Below are 23,692 nucleotides of genomic sequence, written 5' to 3' on the forward strand. Positions count from 1 at the left end.
ATAAATAAGGCTTTGAAGGTTTCAGAAAAGGGTTCATGAATTTTAGTGAGGTTTATGTTGAATTAACTAAGTTACCTTGCAATGATGTTTTCAGGACAGTGTTAACATCAGTCAATCAAGAAGCATTATTAAATGACTATGTGGCAAGGTCTGTGCTGAATATTGTGACTGCAAAGAAAGGCACAATTAATTCCTTCTATAGAAATGTACATTTTAGTAGAGAAGATGGCATCTAAATAATTAGGTATCTGGGAGGTATTTACTGTTCATGGTAGACAGAAGCCAAAGGGAGTTCTCAAAGGGAAGGTAGCAGTAGCTGAAGTGTCTTGAGAAAACTTAAAAAAAAAAGGGGGGGGGGACTTGCACAGAGTCTTTTAAAGGAAGCTAAGGAAACTAAGAGGCTAAGGTGAGGGGGGCAGAGAATTCGAGGTATGGGAAATAGTGAATGCAAAGGCACAAAGATAGAAGATGGAACATCACCTGGTCAGTGAAAGAAACTTGGGAACAGAGGAAGGAGTCTGATTATACATGAATCGATGCTTTACATGTCAAATAAAGAAGCTTATATTTGATTGTGGAGTTAAATAGGGATCCACTGGAGCTCATTGACCAGGCAAGGGGGAAGTGATAATGGTCATACCAGATTTGTGCTTTAAAAAAAAAAAAAAATCAGCTGGACAGCCTAATGGAGAAGGGGTTAAAATGGGAAGAGACTTGAGGTAAGGAGATTGTAACAGGAGATTGCAGCACAAATTGGGACCATGTCTTTTAACGTGGATAGGACATGTAAGGGAATGACTGAAGACCTTTATGATATTTTTGTCTTTTTTATTGATTACTGGCTAATTGGACATGGTCTGTTGGATGTGACCTCAAAGCTTTTCCAATTTGAAAAGCTTATTTTGTAAAAATCGGAATCAGTTTTATACCACAATGAAATGTTATTAAGAGTTATTACTAAAAATATCTCTTGATTCTCATATCATTCTTTCATAGTGTAATTTAAGATCATTCCCTCTCATCTTTTTAGTATACTTCTATAATAGTTAATTAGAAATTGAGTATCTGCTATGTGAGGAATGATACACTTTGGATAGGATATGAAGGGATTAGAAGTGCTGTTTCCTATTAAGAGTTTATGATCTTAGTGTGGCAGATAGGTGTAATTATCAAGTAACATGTTAGCAAGTACAGAAATACAAGTGGAGTAGAATCAATCTAAGAAGGCTTCTTATAAGATCATATTTTGAGTGGACTTTTCTCATTCATTCAATTAATGGGTAAAAACCATTCTACTAGCCACTATCAGGGATACAAAAATGAATCACATAATTCCTTCCCTCAAAGAGTTCACAGTTTAGTTCAGAAGAGAGTATGCACCTACACACATGCATGTACATTCTGGGACCCTAAATCTTGGGGCCTTTTCTCAATCTTCATTAAACTTCACCTTTTGGTAGCGATGACACTGCAGCACTGATACAACTTTGTAGGTTTCTATAGCACTGCCCTCTCTTTGCATTTACTCCTGCTTTATCTAGCTAGTATCTCTCTGCCTTATCCTTAAATTGTGAGGATGCCTCAAGGCTCTGTCTTGCATCATTATTTCTTCTTTCTGTGCACTTTCAGTGATAGCCCTATAGGAATAAATTCTTTTCTCTCCAGATGACTCTTCTGTTACTTCTGAGCTGGAATCTGTATTAGCACATCAGATTCATGTCCAAAACATTTCTCTAAAACCCAGCTCTCTTCCTAACTTTCCTGTTTTTGTTAACTATTTGTCAACTATTCTGTTCACTCAGATTTGCCACTCTCATTACTATGACTGGCACATAATCAGGCCCTTGTTAATTACTATTGATTAACTGACTCTCAACTCTTTAGTCTCCTTCAACATTCCTCCAATCTGTTCAGTTGCTAAGTCTTGTTGATTTATAAGATTTGCATTGATTCCCTAATTTACCTTAGTTCAGGCGAGGTGGCACAGTGGAAAGAATGCTGGGCCCTGGAGTCAGATATTTTACAGATGACCTTGGCAATTGTTTTAGTATACTTATATATAAGATGAAATGGAATATGTAAAATGAAAACCATGATCTTTTAATGTAATTTTCAAGGACTATTAGTTGAATAAGGTTTTGTACCTTCTGTATTGTTATTTATTCTCCTTTCCTTGCATTTCATTTATATGTTTTTCTTTGAAACTTTTGCTTTTTTTTCTTCCAGGAATTCCCATAAAATATATGGCAAATCTGATGACTTTGCTTTTAGATGGTAGTGAAGTTATTAGTCTTTTCTTCTGGACTTATGTTTTGAACAGCTTGGCTCTGTGGTATTTATCATTTTTCTAGAATTTTTCCTAATTATTGTGTTCCTAGTCTTAGTTATGCACGTTTCTGAGTGGGAATGTCAGTCACAGCTACAGACTCCCTTGGGCCATCTTTGATTACATCCTGCTTCAGTAAGAATAGGAAGGGTAAGATATTTTAATGCTTAGATTAGGAGAGTCCTGAACCTAGGGCCTCTGAGGTTCCTGATACTCTTGTCTTAAAACTCCAGAGAGGGCCTTTAAGATCCAGAACACTAGAATCGAGCTTCCAGCTTCTTAAACTGTGGTTTTTGACCGCATATGGGGTCTTGTTAACTGGGGGTTGTGAAATTATGATTTATTTGTGTGCTGTTGTTACGTTTTGTTTTTTGATTGAAGTAATTGGAATTGGAATTAAGTGACTTGCCTAGGGTCACATAGCTAGTAAGTATTAAATGTCTGAGGCAGGATTTGAACTCAAGTCTTCCTGACTCTAAGGATGGTCTATTCGCTGTTCCATCTAGCTGCTCCCATGATTTATTAACAGTAAATGTTTGATTTGTATATCTATTTATATTAACTATAAATAATTTGTCTTGTACAAATTTCTCAAGCAAAAAGGATCCTGTGAGTAGAAAAAATTTAAGATCTGCTTCAGAATGTCAAAGATCATTGAGAGGGGCAGCTAAGTGGCAAGTCATTTAACCCCAATTGCCTTAACCCAAAAAAAAAAAAAAAAAAAAAAAAGATCAAAGAAAGACCTAACCCTAATAACTAGAGGTCAGTTGACATATGTTGAGGGTCAGCCTCAATAAACATTTAGCAGGGATCAAAACCTGGTGCTGGTACAAAGCCCCAAGTAGGAACGAGAATGCTGAATCAAAGAAGGCATGAGAATTATGCTATAAGATCAACAGATCTACCAAAAAAAAAAATCAATAATTGCATGCAAAGACAAAAAAAGTTATGGATTTTCCACAAGGAAAGAAGAAATAAAGCAAGAGATTGGGGCCAAAATTTCTGAAGTAAAAACCCTCCCTTTCCCAAGACAATAAGCAATTCAATATAGGTTGAACATGTGTAATTCTTCTAAACATATCTCCATATCTTCTAAACATATCTTCATGCTGCACAAGAAAAGTCTGATCAAAAAGGATTAAAAAACACTAGAAAGAAAAAGCAAGCAAATAATAGCAATAACAACAAAGATGAAAATACTATGCTGAGATTCACTTTTCAGTCTCCATAGTTCTCTCTCTTCTCTGGATGGCTCTTTCCATCACAAGTCTATTGAAATTGCCTTGAAGCAGAACTAGGAGATCATTGTACATGGCAGCAAGATTATAGGATGATCAGTTTTGATGGATGTGTCTCTTTTCAACAATGAGATGATTTAGGCCTGTTCCAATATTGTGATATTAAGAGCCATCTATGCTCAGAGAGAGAGCACTGTGGGAACTGAGGGTAGATTACAACATAGCATTTTCACTCTTTTTGTTGTGGTTGGCTTGAATTTTATTCATATTCTTCTCTCTCTCTCTTTCTCCTTTCTTTATTAGGTATAAGGTCAGAATTGTTTTGATTAGCATCTTTAATGATTTAGAGTATTTTTTTTTTTATGACTATAGATAGCTTTGATGTTTAACATTCACTTTTTAAAAATATTGAGTTCCACATTCTCTCCCTCCTTTTCTTCCTATCTTGAGAAAGTAAGTAATTTAATATAAGTTATATATGTACAAAACATTTCCATATTAGCCCTGTTGTGAAAGATCACCAAAAAAAAAAAAAAAAAAAAAAAAAAAACCACGAAAAAAATACAGTGGAAAATAACATGCTTCAATCTGCATCCAGACTGCATTAGTTCTTTCTCTGGATGTGGATAGCATTTTTCATCATAAGTGCTTTGGAAATGTCCTGGATCATTGTATTGCTGAGAATAGTTTAGTCATTCACAGTTGATCATTGTACAATAATGCTATTACTGTGTACAGTGTTCTCCAGGTTCTGTTTACTTTGTGTCAATTTGTGAAAGTCTCCTCTCCCCTCTCCCCCCTGGCAATTTGGGGTTGAATGACTTGCTCAGGGTCACACAGCTAAGGAAGTGTTAAGTGTCTGAGGCCAGATTTGAATTTGGGTCCTCCTGACTTCAGAGCTGGTGCTGTATCCATTGTGTCATCTAGCTGGCCCTAATTTATGAAAGTTTTTCTAAAATCATCTGGTTTGTCATTTTTTTAATAGCACAGTAATATTCTTTTACAATCACATGCCATAAATTGTTCAATCATCCTCTACTGATGGGTATCTTCTCAGTGTCCAATTCCTGGTCACCACCAAAAAAGCTGCTGTAAATACTTGAGTGCAAATAAGTCCCCACCCCTTGTTTTCTCCTTGGGATAGACTTGGTAATGGTATTGTGAGATCAAAGGTTATGGATAATTTTATAGCCCTTTGGGCATAGTTCCAAATTGTTTTATGTAGTTTTTGGACCTATTCACAATGTCACTAACAGTGCATTAGGTATCCCAGTTTTCTCACAACATTCCCTCCTTCCTGGACATTTATCAATGTCCTTTTCTATCATATTAGCCAATCCAATAGGTATGAGGTGCTACCTCAGAGTTGTTTTAATTTGCATCTCTAATGGTGATTTAGACCATTTTTTAAAAAAATAACTTTTTATTGATAGTACAGAACCCATGCCAGGGTAATTTTTTACAGCATTTTCCCTTGCATTCACTTCTGTTCCGATTTTTCCCCTCCCTCCCTCCACCCCCTCCCCCAGATGGCAAGCAGTCCTTTACATGTTGAATGGGTTGCAGTATATCCTAGATACAATATATGTGTGCAGAACCGAACAGTTTTCTTGTTGCACAGGGAGAATTGAATTCAGAAGGTATAAATAACCCGGGAAGAAAAACAAAAATGCAAGCAGTTTATATTCATTTCCCAGTGTTCTTTCTCTGGGTTGTAGCTGCTTCTGTCCATCTTTGATCAATTAAGGCTCTCTTTATCGAAGAGGTCCACTTCCATCAGAATACATCTTCAAACAGTATCATTGTTGAGTTATATAATGATCTCCCGGTTCTGCTCATTTCACTCAGCATCAGTTCATGTAAGTCTCGCCAGTCCTCTGTATTCATCCTGCTGGTCATTCCTTACAGAACAATAATATTCCATAACATTCATATACCACAATTTACTCAACCATTCTCCAATTGATGGACATCCTTCCATTTTCCAGCTTCTAGCCACTACAAACAGGGCTGCCACAAACATTTTGGCACATACAGGTCCCTTTCCTTTCTTTAGTATCTCTTTGGGGTATAAGCCTAGTAGAAACACTGCTGGATCAAAGGGTATGCACAGTTTGATAAGTTTTTGAGCATAGTTCCAAATTGCTCTCCAGAATGGCTGGATGTGTTCACAATTCCACCAACAATGTATCAGTGTCCCTGTTTTCCCACATCCCCTCCAACATTCCCCATTATCTTTCCCTGTCATTCTAGTCAATCTGACAGGTGTGTAGTGGTATCTCAGAGTTGTCTTAATTTGCATTTCTCTGATTAATAATGATTTGGAGCATATTTTCATATGTCTACAAATAGTTTCAATTTCTTTGTCTGAGAATTTAGACCATTTTTTAATATGACTATGGATAGTTTTAATTTCGTCCTCTGAAAACTGCATGTTCATATCCTTTGTCTACTTATTAATTAGGAAATGACTTTTATCCTTATAAATTTGACTCAGTTTTCTATATATTTGAGAAATGAAATCTTTATCAGAGATACTTGCTGAAAAAATTGTTTTCCAGCTTTCTGCTTTTGTTCTAATCTTGGTTATATTTGTTTTGTTTGTGCTAAGCTTTTTAATTTAACAAAATAAAAATTACCCATTTTATATCTGATAGTGCTGTTTATCTCTTGTTTGGTCATAAATTCTTCCTTTCTTAATAGATCTGACCTAAACTATATATCCTTGCCCTCCTAATTTGTTTATAGGATCACCCTTTATGTTTAAATCATGTACTTGTTTTGACTTTATCTTGGTACATGGTATAGTTTCTGCTGTGCCATTTCCTAGTTTTCCCATCAGGTTTTGTCAAATATTAAGTTCTTTAAGGATTGTGATTTTCAAGGACTTAATTCTGAAACTTTTGGAAGCTTTAAGAGGTAACTTTTTCTCCTTTCTTGTTTTATTTCTTCAGTGTATCCTTCTGTGCAGAACATGCCCGTAGGAATGCCCTGGCACTTCATGCTCAGATGAAGAAAAACAATGCTGGACCCATGAGTGAAACACTTTTGTGCCAGTTGAGTTCATATGCTAAGACTGAACTCGGTTCCCAGACTCCAGAAAGTAGTCGCAGTGAAGCCAGCCGAATTCTGGGTAAGGGTCTTCCTTCTATAAAGTCAAAAAGAGTAGATTCGTTAAGATTGGAAAAATAGAGCTCATACTGTTAGTTTATTACCTTGCACATTGGCTAGCAAATATTTGGTAAGAATTCAAAGATTTTTGATTCAAAGATTTCGAATTTAAAGAGACATCACTTGTGCTTAAACTAATTTTCTTTCATTTCTATTTCATTAAATTGATAAAGGAGTAGCTTTTTAATGCTTTACTGGTTTTGTTAAAAAAAGAATTGGTCAATTCAGGAGACAACATTGCTTAGGAAGTTGGCTTTCCTGTCCTTTTCAGAAAGTGGTTGACCTCCTTATATGATACCCTATTAAAGGCTTATTAAAATATCTTGAAGGTATTAGTGGCTATTTCATGATCGCATCTATCTTAGAGTAAAAATATAATGAAAATTATGAGATGGGTTAAGTGGTGCCATAGAGAGTGCTCTGGAGTTAGACTCAATGTTTGTGATTTGTGATGTATTTTTGGTGGCTTCATTCACTCATTTCTAAAATACTTGATTCTAAAGAGCTTTTTATTATGTGAAATTGATTTGTTGTTAAAATCATTTAGACCTTTTGGTATTACAGTTGCAGTAGAATTATAAAGGGGTGAAGTTTTAATGACTGTATTCCTTTTTTTGTCTCAGATGAAGACAGTTGGAGTGATGGGGATCAGGAGCCTGTGACTGTGGATCAGACCTGGAGAGGTGATCCTGATAGTGAAGCTGATAGTATAGACAGCGATCAAGAAGACCCCTTAAAGTAAGTTGCAACTATATTATTTTTGGATGTTTTCTGTAGTTAATGACAGTTTTCTAAACTGTAAAGCAGATCTTACCATGAGGCCTGTAAGGTTACTTTTGCTAATTATTTCATGCCTGAGGAATGAACATTTCTGTGGAACCTTCTACTCAGATGCTTAACTGAAGCATTTAAAAAATAAAGTGCAAAAGAAAACAGAGGCCAGAAGGAAAAATAGAAAAGAATATCTTTGAAAGTTACATCTTGAATTTATTATATACTTATTCATACTTATTTTTGACTGTTGTTAGGAGGTGGTAGATAGCATGTGATTAGTCAAAGGGTTGATCACTTAGGCCTTCACAGGATTCATTTTTGTTTGTTTCTTGTTATCTTTGTAATCATTATATATCACTTGCTTTCCTAATTCTGCTTTTTAAAAACATTTAACTTTTTTTCAACTAACAAACATTTTCTTTCCAGCCACTGAAAAGGATAAAAAAAGAAAATCTGTCACAGAAACTTAACTATTCAAGTAAAACAGATTTCTTCATTGACTGTGTCCAAAAATATATGTCTCATTCTTCATCTTGACTGTTAGGAAGTGGATAGCATATGGTTAGTCAATGAGTTGATCAGTTTCTTAAATCTTTCAAAATGATTTGTCTTTATGATGCTGTTGTATTTTGCTTACTTTGCATTACTTCATGTACTCTTCCCATAGGCCTCTCTATTTGTCATGTATTGCATCATATTTATTATTTCTTCATTACATTTATGTAGCACAATTTTTTTTAGCATTCCCCAATCAAAATGCATCTACTTCATTTCCATTTCTTTGCTACTATGACAAATGCTTCTATAAATAGTGAGTTGCTTTTTTTTTTTTAATAAATGGAGAAACAATGTCAAAGACTTATTAATATTTTGAAGGTGTTAGTGGATATTTCATGATCTCATCTGTCTTAGAGTGAATATAATGAAAATTATGAGACATCTTAAGTGGTGCAATAGAGTGAGTGCTTGGCCTGGAGTTAGACTTATGGTTGTGATTTCAAATCTGGCTTCGGTGATGTTTTTCTCAGTTTCCTCATCTATAAAATAAGCAGAAAATGGAAATGGCAAACTCTTTCAGTATCTTTGTCAAGAAAACTCCAAATAAGGTCATGAAGAGCTAGACATAACTGATACAACAACAAATGGTATCATTACTTGCTTTATGGAGTGTAGAAACACTTGAAAAGTGCTTTTTGTTTTGCAGGAAGTATTTAAAAATTTTTTTTCAAAAACTAGAAAAGCTTAATATCCATTCATGGTAATCAGGACACATAAAATATTTAACAATATAGTAGATTCCCAAAAGATAGCAAAAATGAAGTAAAATTAATGATTCCATTTTATACAAATCGTAAAATTAAAAAGTCAAAAAGGAGGTATTGTCATCTGCATAAACTGGAAAGTTGCAGAGGCTATGCAGAAGCTGAGCTAGGCTTCCAGCTGGCCTGTGGAATCATTGCTATTTAATCTATTAAATCATTTATTAATATATTTTAAAAGATGTATGTTTATATACCATATACTAACAATTAGAAATGTGTAGATCTTCAACATGAAAGATCTTTTCCAATTTTAAATAAAATGCCCATTGAATAAGCCTTATAAAGTTTTCACAGTTAATTTTAATGTCCATCTAATGCATTTCCCTGTAAAGTATTTGTATTATTTCTCTGTGCTGAGTCTGTTGTTGCATACCCCATAGAACCATTTTAATGTTGTTTATTATTATTCTGATAACACAACCAAGTGTTGAAATCTTTCTATTCTGCTCTGACTATAGTTGTTAACTAGTCAGTTCATTGCTATAAAACCATAAGAGGAATTTGAAATTTGCTGTAACCCTTGCCTTGGTGATTTATTCCTGGTTGCTTTTGAATCCTTGATTCAAATAGTTATCATAATTTTGATTTGATTCCAGTTTTGACTTTGACTTAGTTGTCAGTACTCTCTACTCTCTACTCTCTCTGTTGCTGTTACTACTGCTGACTTCTCCATCTTCTCAATTCCCTCTGCTTCAGCCTCTTTGGCTGTCCCCACAGCTGCATTACTGCCACTGGTAATACTTAGTTTAATTGGGATACCTGGCATTTACTCTTACCAGCATTGTGGCATTTCTTTTCTAAAATCTTCTTAATGGGATCTTAAAAAAAAATTCTTTGTTTTAGTGTTTTTATTTTCCCCAGTTACATATGAAACATTTTTTACATTTGTTTTTAAATTTTTGAGTTTCAGATTCTCTCCTTTCCTCTCTACACCTCTCATTGAGAACACCCACATAAAGTTGTACAGAACATCTCCATTGCAAAAGAAAACAGATTTTTCTCCCCATTGCCCCCCCCCCCCCAAAAAAAAAAAAAAACCAAACCCTTAAAAAACAAGGAAAAAAAATAAGTATGTTTCTGTCTTTATTCAGACACAAACAGTTCTTTTTCTAGGTATGGGTAGCATTTTTCATCATAAGTACTTCAAAGTAATCTTGATCATTGTATTGCTGAGAATAGCTAAGTTATTACAGTTGATTATTACACAACTATGCTATCACTATGTACACAAAGCATTTCACTTTGCTTGAGCCTAGAGGACTTTCTAGGTTTTTCTAATAGCATTCTGCTCCCAAAATTTAATTCTTTATATAAAAATAAACAAGTGCATACATTCCAGTATATGGATTTGGAAGCTAAATGTCATCTTCACTGAAGTCATAAGTTTTTCCACAGTTCATTGTTTACCCAATCCTTGAAGATTGTTTTGACCTCATTTTCCTTCTTTTAATCATGACCTAGTTGAATTGTTCAATTCTGCATTGTTCTGGATCCTTAAATTCCTTGTCCCCATTTTATTTTAGAGTTCATACTCTGCCACTATTCAATCCTGGTTTCTCCTCTTCAGATCCCTTCTTAGTTACTACTCCATACATCTGGAAGAACTCAAGACAACTCTTAATCAACCAAATCCAGTATAAATTCATATTGTCTAACTTCTTTGTTTAATTATCACTATTCTTTCAATGATTCAATTCTCATACTTCAGATGCTCATTTCTACTCCCATATCCTGTTTTCTTAAGCAATGATGTAACCTCCTCATTTACTGGGAAAATTATAGCCATGGGATTTTCTTTAAAAGTGATAAAACTGTCTACTTTTGTGTGTCTTTAGATTCATTGTAAGTTTGATGGATTCAGTCTCTCTAAAATCTCTGAAAGACTTCTGGATTTTATCTTCTGTGAAATTCAGAATTCAGTCTTCTAACAAACATCCTCTTTATGGAATCTTTTTCTTTTCATGGCCATAAACTTTTTGGGTTCAATTACCTGTCTATCTAAGCTGTGTTCTTTCTGATATAAAGAACTACCATCATTAGCAGATAAAGAGGATAAACCCCAAATTTCTATATGTTCTTGCATTAAAGTTCATTTTTGTTGTGCAAATACCTCATCAAACTTGGTTTTTACTTGTTTTCCAACTGAGGTCATCTGCAGCCTCCTCATTTTTACTAATATTGATTGGATCTTCTTTGGGTTTTTGGTTTCTTTCTGGGGCTGGTCATGCAATTTTCCTTGACTCTTTTTTAAGGATGGTTTCATGACTTCTCAGTAGGGTCTGTTAACTGTTCCTCCATTGCTTCAGTTATGGTGGTCTGATAGTATTGATGGAGTAAAGTCTCAGGATTTTTTGCTTGTATTCCAAGTGAGCCTATGTATAAACATTTGGCAGGTGGTAGTGCAGAATTCCCGTTCCTCTCATTCTTTTCTTACCTAGCTTCTCTTTGACTGCCTCCTTTAAAAAAAAAAAAAAAAAGAGAATAATATTTCATAAAGCTATCTGAACTTGAGCATTTGAGACTTTCTACCATGTTCTAAAATATTTTTGTCTCAAAATCCCTTTAGCCCTGGAATTTACACCTTGGAAGTACCTTCTCCACCTTTACTAGATCCCTTCTTTTTATTTCTCACTGGACCTTCTCCATCATGGTCCTCTCTTTCCTTTTCAGGGCAGTGACTGTCGTTCTTTTTTGCTTATATTAATCGTGGTTCCAGGGCTTGCAGTGCCTGGCCTACAATTTATTTTGTATTTAATAAATTCTTGTTGGATGATTGACTGATTCATTAAAATGACATAATTCAGATAAAGAGATAAAAAATTCTTATAGTCTTGCTTCTTCACCTTTCTCCCCTCAAAAAAAAAAAAAAAAGATTATTGGGTTTTGCTGGTTTGCCACTCTACCTATTCTCTGCTTGATTACTCTTTTGTTCTAGACATGCTGGTGTCTATACAGCTGAAGAGGTGGCCCTGATCATGCGTGAGAAACTGATTCGTTTACAGTCTTTATACATTGACCAATTCAAACGACTTCAACATCTATTGAAAGAGAAGAAACGTCATTATTTACATAACCGCAAAGCAGAACATGAAACTTTAGGCAAGTAGTGTGCCAGCTCCTAGAAATTGACTTTCTTTTCCAGAAATGTAATTGTGATCAATTTTATTGCTTTTTGGGTCTTATGTGACAGAATGACTTTGTTTAAATACTCTAGTTCATCTTTGCCCCAGCATTTTCTTTATTTATTCCTGCTAGGTTAGGATCATGTCTTCCAAGGTACACCAGGGTAGCATTATCAGGGGGAATGTATATGTCCTTTGACTGTCTTTCCAGGTAGTAGCCTTTTGACTGGTCCAGAGGGACTTTTAACGAAAGAGCGTGAAAGCTTAAAGCAGCTGAAATGTCTTCGGCGCTACCGCCAGCGCTATGGTGTGGAGGCCCTGCTACACCGACAATTAAAAGAACGCAGAATGCTGGCCACAGATGGGACTGCTCAACAGGTATTTACTGCTTGCTTAGAAGTTCTATTTACATATGGTTACCATTGGTCAACCTTATTGCTTTATTTTTATTTATACATTTTTCATAATATGCAACATTTTCTGATTTTGAGAAATGACAATCTTTGAAGTATTTCATTTTAATCTTGGTGATGAAATTTGACTTAATGGACAAATCAATGAGGTGGAAAGCTTCCTTTCTGACCTGAAAGCCGAAAAGCTATATATATATCTTTTTTTTAGGTTTATTTTATTTAAGTCTGATGTTAATGCCATGATGTGTTTTAGTAGATTTACAGATTTTTGTCTTTGTGGCTTAGTCAGATACATAGTAGTCTAAATTAGCTTCAGATTACACATACTGAATGAAAGAGGTTGAGTGAGTAAAGTGTGCCTTAGTTTTATTATAAAGATATGTTAAATTTTGTGTGAACTTAAGCAGTTAACTCATCTGGGTCTGTTTCCTTAATCTTATACAAGATCTTGAAAGTCCCTTTCAGTCCTTTTTTTCCCCCTTTTAGTTCTAATATTTTATCATTTAATGTTTGGACTTGAGGGCCAAACATCTCAATCTTATTTTTAAAGAATGTTAAGAACCATAGAAGTTTGGAACAGTTTTGGACTTAAGTAACTTCTTTACATCTCCAGACAGTTGTCTGTCTTTATCTTCTTAACGTGGATTTTCCCCCAGAAATTGTCTTTAGCCATCTTGTCTTCTCTGTTTGCATTATCTCCTTGGTAATATCATTCATTTGCCTCTTTGCTTTCCAGAGGGAGTCCCAACTCTTTATTTTTAGTTCCTGATTTGTTTATTGAGGGAAAACTTGCCTTCTTTTGAGGGAAAGAATCCATTTCTACCAGTAGTGAGCTTAAAAGGAATAACACAATTTTTAACCATATTCAGAATTTTTAAGTGTCTGGGGGGAACATTTCATTTAATTCTTATCTGAGGACTTCCATTATATGTAATTTTACTTGTCTTTTATTATGATCTTGCATTATTTTTTTGAATGACTCATTCTTTTTTCTTCTCAGGCACATACTACCCGTTCCAGTCAGAGGTGTTTGGCTTTTGTTGATGATGTTCGCTGTTCCAACCAGTGTCTCCCTATGACCAGGCATTGTCTGAATCGTATGTTTTTACCTTGTCTATTTAGCTTATGATTTGCCAGATTGAGTGAGCCTTAGTGTTTATTGGCTTTCTTATTTTCAAGATTGCTGATTTCCATTGGCCCTGAAACAAGACCAACAGATTATTGGAACTATTGGTTTCAAACAGGAGCCTAAAAAAAATGTCATCCTATGGTTTTCTTGCCATTTCAGAATGATAATAGAGAATGGTCAGTTCATTAGGAAGAAACACTCAAATTAGTGATAATGAAATGGTTCATGTATTAATAAAAGAGTTATTCATTTTTTAATGGAATGTTAGACCTGTTATTAAATGGAAAAATTACAGCATAAAATCATTGTGGATAGATAAAAAACTCAAAGCAGGGGTCCTCAAACTATGGCCCGCGGGCCAAATGCAGGGCAGCTGAGGACATTTATCCCCCTTACTCAGGGCTATGAAATTTCTTTATTTAAAGGCCCACAAAACAAAGTTCTTGTTTTTACTATAATCCAGCCCTCCAACAGTCTGAGGGACAGTGAACTGGCCCCCTGTTTAAAAAGTTTGAGGACCCCTACTCTAAGGTATCATTGAACTGCACAACCAACTTAGAGGAGCCATTTTGTCTTTATGTAGCAGTGGAGTAGAAAACTGTCTTTTCTTATTACGTGTGTAAGACTTACCTGGTTGAGAACTTCCTGATCCAAAAATTATGAGATAGAATTCTTTCCCCTTCTTTCCTAGTTTTACTTTTTGCTTCCCAAAGAATATGGAAAATGGACTAATGAAACTTTCTCAGTGTTCCTCCATTTTAACTCTTCACCCAAAATTCTGAGCTAAATTTTATTTTATTTTTTTTGGTGTGTGTATGGGGAGAAACATCTTAAAATACTTGGGTATGGAAATTTTTGCTTTATACCTTTTGTTTTTACGTATAAGGGACAAACTGCTAGAAACTGCTTGTTTGGTGATATAAAGGCTATCAAGACTTATTTAAAAAATGAAATGGGATGTTGAGTAATTTTCTTTTTGTAGTCAATATTCTTTTTTAGCTGCCCTTATGCTCTTTAACAAGAAGTTATGTACTTAATTTCTCATCCCCTAGAAATATGTGACTGTTTTTGATTATGAGTTAACTTTTTTCACTCATCTGATGGGGTAGAGCACTAGATCAAAAGTAAAAGAAGTTGAAACTTATTCAGTGATAGATTTTTTTCCCATGCTATGAAAGAAAATCTTTTAGCATTATGACATTTGTTGTTAATGAAATGAGTTAATTTTGCTTAAAAATTTTGCTTAAAAAGGAATTACGTAGTTTTTTATACGATGCTTGCAAATCTCATTGCCAAATCTAAGATTATAGCTTGCATTTTGAATAGTCTTTGTATCTTTGCCATCATCAAGTAAATTAGTGAGGTGAGATACATAATATAGGCAATTGATTTGGTTTGTACTATAGAAAGAGTTTTCATTTTTAAAAAGTAGTATAAATAATTAAACATGACATATATTTATCAGTTTGGGAAAAAAGTGCCCTTTAGTTACTTAAAATCAAACAAGAATAATGTAGCATTACGTTGATTTAATGACAAGTTTTGCTTTTATCAATCAGTTAGATCAGTTTGGTTTCTTTTTTTTCCCCCCGAGTTTTATTACCAACTTAGGTGTGTACCTACTTTCACCTCTGCCTGTAGCTTTTAAACCTTGATTTAAAAATAAAATCACCAACATTATTTTCTATATTTCCTACTTCCCAGCTTCCAAATGGAAAGAAAAAAAGAAAAGAAAACAAAACCCTTGTTACAAACAGATAGTCAAAACAAATCAACATAGAGCTCATGTCCAAAAAAGTGCCTCATTTACCTTGAAGCCATTATTTTTCTGTTATAGAAATATTAATGTTTTAGAATAGCTCTTGAGAGAAATGGTTAGTCTCTGCATTGATAGAAATTCTTAAAGTCTTTGAAAGTTGGCTTTATTTAAAATGTTGTCTTTGCACAAACTGTTCTTCCAGTTGTACTTATTTCCCTTTGCATTAATTCATACTACTCGGGATTCTCTGAAGTTGTCTTTTATTGGATAGCTCAGTAATACAAATTTTTCTGTTGGTTTTGCTCATTTCTCTCTTTAATTTCATATAAATCTTATCAGGTTTCTCTGAAACTTGATGAGTTTTTTTTTTTTTCCTTAGGTATAACACTAATAGTACTATTACTTTTGTATGCCGTAATTTATTAAACTATTTCCCAATTGATAGGCATCTCTTTAGTTTCTAGTTTTTGGCCATTATAAAAAGACCTGCTTTTAATGTTTTTGAACATATAGGTACTTTTCTTCTTTCTTTAATCTATTTATATTATTGAGTATTATTATTGATATAAGTATAATATAAGTATTACTGAGATTGCTGGGTGTTCTGGAATATGAAGACTTGAGTTCAGATGTGGCCACAGGCACTTAGTGACCCTGGACAAGTCATTTAGCTTCTGCCTCAGTTTCCTCCTCTGTTAAATGGGGTTAATGGCAGCATCTGTTTCCCAAGGTGATTGTGAGGATTTGTAAAGTGCTTCACAAACCTATAAGGACTATATAAATATATTTCAACAACTACTACCATTCTAATAATGGTATTGCTGAGTTAGCATATACACAATTTTTTTTTGTCTGTCTGCAACTTCATAAAATGTGATTGTATTGGAAGGCAATGGTAGAGAACTATTTCCTGAAATTACATACTGTTGCTATTCTAGATTTTGGCTATAAATCTTAAATTTTTTATTTTAAAAGAACTCGGGAATATAGGCTGATATTACTTAAAATTACTATCTGTGAAATATAGAAAAATTTTAGTGTTATGGATCTTTTTAGGAAAAGAGAGACATTATCTAACTCTTCTGGTTGAGCCAAAAGTGAAGAATATATTGTTAATAGATTGTTGAGTTAGAGCTACAAGAGAGTAGTCCTATGGTACCTCTATTCTTTATGCAGACAAAAGAAGGGAGAAACTGTACCCATAACCTAATAGTACTCAGAGCATAATTAAGGTTCTCCTATTTATATTTATGCTCATATTTGTTGGTCAAAGATTAAATGAATATGCAATGTGATTTAAAATTTTTAGTTTAAAATTTTTTAATAGCTTTTTATTTTAAAAATTATTGCAAAGATAGTTTTCAACTTTCATCCTTGCCAAAATCTTGTGTTCTGAATTTTTTTCCCTTCCTTTCTGCCATTTCCTTCCCCTACACAGCAAGTAATCCAATATAGCTTAAACATGTGCAAGTCTTCTATATATAATTTCTACATTGTCATGTCGCACAAGTAAAATCAGATCAAAAAGGAAAAAGATGAGAAAGGAAAAAAAAGGACCAAGCAAAAAAAAAAAAAAAGAAAATATTATGTTTGTGATCTACATTCAGTCCCTATAGTCATATTTCTGGATCAGATGGCACTCTCTCATCATAAGTCTATTGGAATTGCCCTGAATCACCTCATTTTTGAAAAGAGCCAACTCCATCACATTTGATCATCACATAATCTTTTTGCTGTATACAATGTTCTCTTGGTTCTACTCACTTCTCTTAGCATTTCATACTTTTCTGAATCATCCTGCTAATCGAATGGTTGCTTGTTATTAGCAGCCATTTTAATTTTAAATGAACATTTTTGAATTTAGTGGAGGAGTACATAATGGTGAGAGAGTTTTGTTAGCAAAAGCACTGTGTAAATATTAGAATTGCTGTCATTGTAATTTTAGATTCTGACTCAATTTAGAGAGAAAAATAGTAATATGAAATGATATCCTTTGAAATTGTTCCCATTTATAGTAATGCCTAGAAACAAATTTGCATATATGCTTTGAATAAGAATAAATTTTTAGAAATATTAACTTCTCTTTACTCAAAATTTTATTTTTTGAAATTGAATATTGATTGCTTTTTTTGTCCTTTATGAATTAATTTATGATCAAATATCATTTATGTATCTCTGAGAGCAGAAACCTTCCATTTGACAAGATAGAATCCTTAGAGAGAAGTTGAAAATGAAGTTCTAGCAAAATTTTATTACTTAATTTGAAAGCCACTTCTCATGTCATTTGATGTCTTCTGTCAGATATAATAGTATTTGGTACTGTATAGCTCAGTTTTTATCATTTACTATTCCTGGACAAGTTTCAACTTTTTAAGGGATACATTTCTGTCTTTTGAATATTGGTTTCTACTTTGTTTCTTTCTGTTGTTTTTTCAGATATCTGTCAGGATACCAATCAGGTTCTCTTCAAGTGGTGTCAGGGCTTTGAGGAGGTACCCTGCAATAAACCAGTTCCTGTAAGCCTTTCTGAGGATCCCTGTTGTCCCCTGCATTTTCAGCTGCCACCTCAAATGTATAAGCCTGAGCAGATTCTTTCTGTGCCAGATGAACTGGAAGCTGTCCCCATGGATATGTACTTGAGTGCTGCTGAACTTCAGCCTACAGAGAGTTTACCTCTGGAGTTCAGTGATGTAAGTTGGAGAAACTATTTGCTTTTCTTGGCCAATTCTCCATAATTTTGGAGAAAATCTTATCCTTTGTGATCAAAAAAGTGGTTACAAAGTAGCCATTAAATTTTGATGGTTGATTTATTTGAGTTATTTACTCAAATACCAAAGAAATAATGAGTAGATATTAAGGGAAACTTTGAGTTGTGTGAGTTGTGTGAACATATTCTGCACTTGTCTTTAAGCCAGGCCTTTTGAGACTAGGAATATGGACAATATTTTTTAAGAGTTTTTTTTTTTTTAAATAGCATGATATTTATAACCTGGTGTGTGTGTGTGTGTGTGTGTGTGTGTGTGTGTGTATGAAATTCAGGCAACTGATCATGCCAACATAGATTGTTACAGGAAGCCCTTAGAAAATGTTGCCAACTACTTGAATATATTGTTTGTATGCCTTTTTGATTGGAAGGAGGAATAATTTTAGATTTGAGGGAGTTTGAAAAAACCAAGTATATAGAAAGGTGAAAGAGTCACTGGAATTTTACCAATATAATGCCTATAATAAAGAATATAATAGTTGAATTCAAATTGCCTATAATAATAATAAACATTTTAGTAGTTGAATTCAAGTAGCATTTAGGCTTACGTGTGTGTGTGTGTGTGTGTGTGTGTGTGTATAATTTTAGTAGTAATGGATTTTATTGTGTATTGATTACCTAGAAGTTGTTTCACTGAAACAGTTCTTCAGTTTGTTCGTTATCTTAAATTTGTTGCTACACTTTTATATAGTAGAGCTCTGGTTTTGAACCTATCGTATCTGTGTCATGAACTTTAATCTCCATGTGTTTGCTCCTTTAACTTTCCAAGTGACTCACATCCTTGCTATTACCATTTACAGGCTTTTAGTACTACCTGTCAAAGTAAGCCAGTTTTCTCACTATATTAATTGAGTCTAAGGATCAGTATTCCTTAAACTAACTTGCTTCTTAACCTATTTCCTGTGCTCCTGTTCATTGATAAATTTGATCCTAAGTTGATCAACTTAAATCAACTTTCATTGACTTTCTTCATTATATTTTCCTTTATATACTCTGGTTATGTAGTTTTTTTTTTTTTTTAAGTTCATAATAAAGGAATTTGTTGTATAACATGGGTTTCTGCTGTTTCCTGTGATGAAGACTTTTATACTTATTGGTTTTTGTGGGGATGAAGTGGGGATGGGATTGTTTATGTAGATCTGTAGGATTATCTGATGGTTGGGAATGCTTGATAAGTAGAAATCTAGAAAATATGCTTGTTTTTGCCAAACATTTGAAACGTAACTGAAACTTCTTTACATCCAATCCAGTTTTATTCAGTACTTTTATTTCAGCAATTTGAGTAGATGGTGATATATGCTGATATTAACTATTCATTTAATTTTACTTTTGGTTTCAGGATGATCAAGAATAATCACTTTTCTTCTGGCATGTGGTCATGAATTTATATTTGGGATCTCAGTGGTTCTAAAAAATGATTGAGACAAATCATTTTCATACAGAGATTGATTTGTAAACTAAAATGACAATTTACTAGTCTACAGAGAAATTGGTGTTTGTTGAATTCATATTTACTTTTCTGTATATTCCCTAGTTCCCTTATCTTTTGTATAGGACAATTAATTTAGTAGTTTTTCCAGTTTTTTATTTTATATAATGAACTATTACCCTGTTTTTCCAGGAGGCAAATATAAATCCTATCTGAATTGGAAAGAGTTTTATGTTTTTTTTTTTTTTTTAAAAGACAGTGGAATTAAATGACTTGCTTAGGGTTACAAAGCTGGTGAGTGTCAAGTGTATGAAGCCATATTTGACCCAGGTCCTCCTGACTCCAAGCCTGAACTTTATTCATTGAGCCACCTAGTTGCTCTGAAAAGATTATTTTCTTTAAAAAAGTTTATTGATTTTTTTTCCTATTATTGAAATTATTCTGTATTTTCTCCATCCTAAAGTTATCCTTTATGACAAAGAATATTTTTTAAAGGAAAAAGATGAAAAAGAGGAAGAGGAAAAAAAAAAGTTAACAAATTGATCACATTGAAAATATGTGTAATGTTCCACAGCCGTGAACTTCAATTAAATATTTATAAAGATCCTCCTGTTTGCCAGGCACTGGGGATAAAAGTTTTGGGGATAAAAAAGCAAAAGATAGTTCCTGTTCTCAAGCGTCTAATAATCTAACGGGCCAAAGAAGTACATATAAAAATGAGCTATATGCAGTATGAAGTGGAGATAATGAACAGAGAAGGCATTAGAATTAAGGAGGATTAGAAAAGACTTCTGTAGAAGGTTGAATTTTTGCAGGGACTTAAAAGAATGAAAGGAAGCCAAGAGGTGGAGGTGAGGAGGGAGAATCATTCCAGGTATGGTGGACATCCATTGGAAATGCTTAGATAAAAAGCAGAAGTTGGGGAGAGAAGTGTTTTTCCTTTTCTCTTCTTTGGATTTGTGTTTGTGCTTTGTAATTTTTCAACATTCATTTTCAATTGTTTTTCAGTTCTTTCCATTTACAGTGTTCTAATTATTTATGTATATTGTTTATTTGGCTCACCTTATTTCACTTTATATCATTTTAAGTCTTTCCATGCTTTTCTGTAGTTAGGGTATTTGTGTTATCTTATAACACATTCTATTACATTTGTGTAACACAGTTTGTTCAGCCATTCTCCAGTTATGAGCATTTACATTGTTTTTACTTTTTTGCTACCACAAAAAGTGATGTTACAAATATTTTGGTGCATATAAGGACTTCATCAGTGATCTCCTCCTTGATGTATATGCCTAGTAGTGAATAGTTATTTTGCATGATTTTATATTGAATGGTTTTACTAAATCACATTTACCAAAAATGCATGTGTAGCTTTCTTTCAACAATCCCTAAAACATTGATTATTCTCAACTTTTGATTATTTTTGTTCTCATTCTACATACATTAATTTTGTGCATTTCAGTTTCATGTAATTTATCTATTTTATCTTGTAATTGCTTCTATCCTTTGGTTAAGAAAATATCTTTCTATAGTTGTGAAATTGTGAAAAATATATGATCTACTTTTAATTTTTATGACCTTTAATATTAAAGTCATATGCAGTTTTGTAAAATACTGTAAGAGGTTGGTCTAAACTCAGCTTTTGCCAAACGATTTTCAGTTTTCCCAGAAATTAAAAAAAATTTTTTGGTAATAGCCTTTTATTTGCAAAATACATGGAATGATAGTTTTCAACATTTATGCAAAATCTTGTTATCCAAATTTTTCTCCCTTCTCCTTACCCCTCCCTTAGACAGCTAGTAATCCAATATAGGTTTTCACATTTATCATGCTGCGCGTTATCATGCTGCGCACACGCACACACATACACACACAAATCAAAAAGGGGAAAAAAAAAGAAGCAAACAACAAAAATGCTGAAAATACTATGTTGTGATTTACATTCAGTCTTCTTAGTCCTCTTTTCCCCGGAAACTCTTAATCAAATAGGGAGTTCATTCTTAATTAATTCATGGTTTCAGACATGAGTTTATTGAGTTTCATTATTTTTGATTCTTCCTTCAATTTGTTGCTTTGATCTACTTCTGTATTTTTTTTAAACCAATATAAAGTGATTGATGATTTCTGTTTTATCAAATCAGTTAAATAAACACTTTTCAAGTGCCTATTTTCTTCAAGTGTGCTAAGCTCTAGGGGGATACAACAAAGACAAAAAGACAGTCTGTTTCCTCCAGGAGTTTACAGTCTAATGGTGTAGACATTAAGTAAACAAATAAGTTTAACAAGTCTCATACATGAAAAAATGGGACATAATTAAGAGGGGAAAGATATTGTAATTGAGAGAGCTTGAGAAAGGCTTTCTGAAGAAGATGGGATTTTGGTCGGAACTTGAAAACAGAAGTTACTAAGTAAAGTAAAGATAAGGAAAGCATTTCTGGCATGGGGGACAGCCAAAGAAAATGCCCAGAGGTGAAAGATGGAATGTCTTGTTTGTGGAATAGCCAGTGTGGATGAGTATATAATAGGAAGAATAAGAGATATATGTTTTTTACTGGTAGTGCTGGGGAGCCACTGGAGTTTTATTAAGTAGGGAAATGCATGATCAGTCAAACCTGTGCTTTAAGAAAATGACTTTGGGGGCTAAATGGAAGAAGAATTAGAATGAAGAAAGACTTTAAGGTAAACTGACCCACCAAGAGGTTATTGAAAATAGACTAAGTGAAGTGCGAAGGCCTGCATTAGAATAGTGGTAGTGTTAGAAAAGAAGGGGGAATATATCAAAGTTGTAGCAAAAGTGAAATCAAAAGAACTTGACAACAGCTTGGACATTGGGGTGTGAGAGTGAGGAGAGAGAGGAGGATGACATCTAAAATAGAAGGTTGAAGTCTGGAAGGTATGATTCATTATTTCTGCCTTTTAAAATTATTTTCCTTGGTTTAAAACATGTATGTGTTATTTTAGCTCTCTACATGACTCCCTCTTTAGAAAGGCATTTTATAATACAGAAAGAGGAAAAAAGTTCAGCAAAACTAACTATCACATTGAAAAAAGTCTGAAGTTATTTATAGTGTAGGGTATACCCAGGAGCCTCTGAACTTTTTTAATCTCATCTTTGTGTCCAGACCTGTTCATAATTCCACAGCATTTAATTTTTTTTTTTTTAAATTTTTTATTTAATAATTACATTATATTGACACTCATTTCTGTTCCGATTTTTTTTTTCCCCCTCCCTCCCTCCACCCCCTCCCCTAGATGGCAAGCAGTCCTTTATATGTTGGATATGTTGCAGTATATCCTAGATACAATATATGTTTGCAGAACCGAACAGTTCTCTTGTTGCATAGGGAGAATTGGATTCAGAAGGTATAAATAATCCGGGAAGAAAAACAAAAATGCAGATAGTTCACATTCGTTTCCCAGTGTTCTTTCTTTGGGTGTAGCTGCTTTTGTCCGTCATTTATCAATTGAAACTCAGGTCTCTTTGTCAAAGAAATCCACTTCCATCAAAATATGTCCTCATACAATATCGTTGTCGAAGTGTATAATGATCTCCTGGTTCTGCTCATTTCACTTAGCATCAGTTCATGTAGGTCTCTCCAAGCCTCTCTGTATTCATCCTGCTGGTCATTTCTTACAGAACAATAATATTCCATAACATTCATATACCACAATTTACCCAGCCATTCTCCAATTGATGGGCATCCATTCATTTTCCAGTTTCTAGCCACTACAAACAGGGCTGCTACAAACATTTTGGCACATACAGGTCCCTTTCCCTTCTTTAGTATTTCTTTGGGATATAAGCCCAATAGAAACACCACAGCATTTAATTTTTAAAATCTTAATAGTTTAGAACTGAGACTTTTGGAAAACTTTAAATATTTATAAGCAGAATGCTGTATAAATTGTATAATGCTTGTATAAATTACTTTATTCCTATCAATCCAGATTAAAATATAAATTAAGAATCAGACAGTATTGGAAATATGTTTAAAATTACTTTCTAAATATACTTCTTTCTATATTTGATGTTACTGTCAGGTTTACTACAATTTTCATTTTTATTCTACATTTTTATCTATTGTTCAGTCGTTTCTCAAGCACATAGTCTAGCATCTAGTATATATTAGTTGCATATTAAACTCTTCTTGATTGTTTAATTGACAAAGTAAATAGAACATTTCTAAGGACAAGTATTTAGAGACGGCTATCTTGTTTCCCTCTCATTTTTATTTATCACTCTAA

The 23,692-nt window shown here is 33.7% G+C and overlaps 1 protein-coding gene and 1 non-coding gene across 5 annotated transcripts in view; both read left to right on the forward strand.

The window, feature by feature from the left end:
* The window catches only part of KANSL2 (KAT8 regulatory NSL complex subunit 2), a 40,679-nt gene that overhangs the window by 2,630 nt on the left and 14,357 nt on the right, over positions 1-23,692 (forward strand). For all 4 annotated transcript variants that reach the window (XR_007947616.1, XM_051961139.1, XM_051961138.1 and 1 more), the window contains 6 exons: positions 6,519-6,697; positions 7,359-7,473; positions 11,767-11,934; positions 12,169-12,331; positions 13,367-13,463; positions 17,691-17,944. Coding sequence is in view for 3 of the 4 variants with exons in the window: in XM_051961139.1 (XP_051817099.1) it covers positions 6,519-6,697; positions 7,359-7,473; positions 11,767-11,934; positions 12,169-12,331; positions 13,367-13,463; positions 17,691-17,944 (976 nt within the window). In the remaining variant the exon portion in view is untranslated. The remainder of the gene's footprint in view (positions 1-6,518; positions 6,698-7,358; positions 7,474-11,766; positions 11,935-12,168; positions 12,332-13,366; positions 13,464-17,690; positions 17,945-23,692) is intronic.
* Positions 13,560-13,696, forward strand: LOC127539511 (small nucleolar RNA SNORA2/SNORA34 family). The gene has a single exon (XR_007947946.1). It is a non-coding gene; the product is annotated as a small nucleolar RNA SNORA2/SNORA34 family (small nucleolar RNA).

This window comes from Antechinus flavipes, chromosome 5, assembly GCF_016432865.1.
Source record: "Antechinus flavipes isolate AdamAnt ecotype Samford, QLD, Australia chromosome 5, AdamAnt_v2, whole genome shotgun sequence".
Classification (NCBI taxonomy): domain Eukaryota; kingdom Metazoa; phylum Chordata; class Mammalia; order Dasyuromorphia; family Dasyuridae; genus Antechinus; species Antechinus flavipes.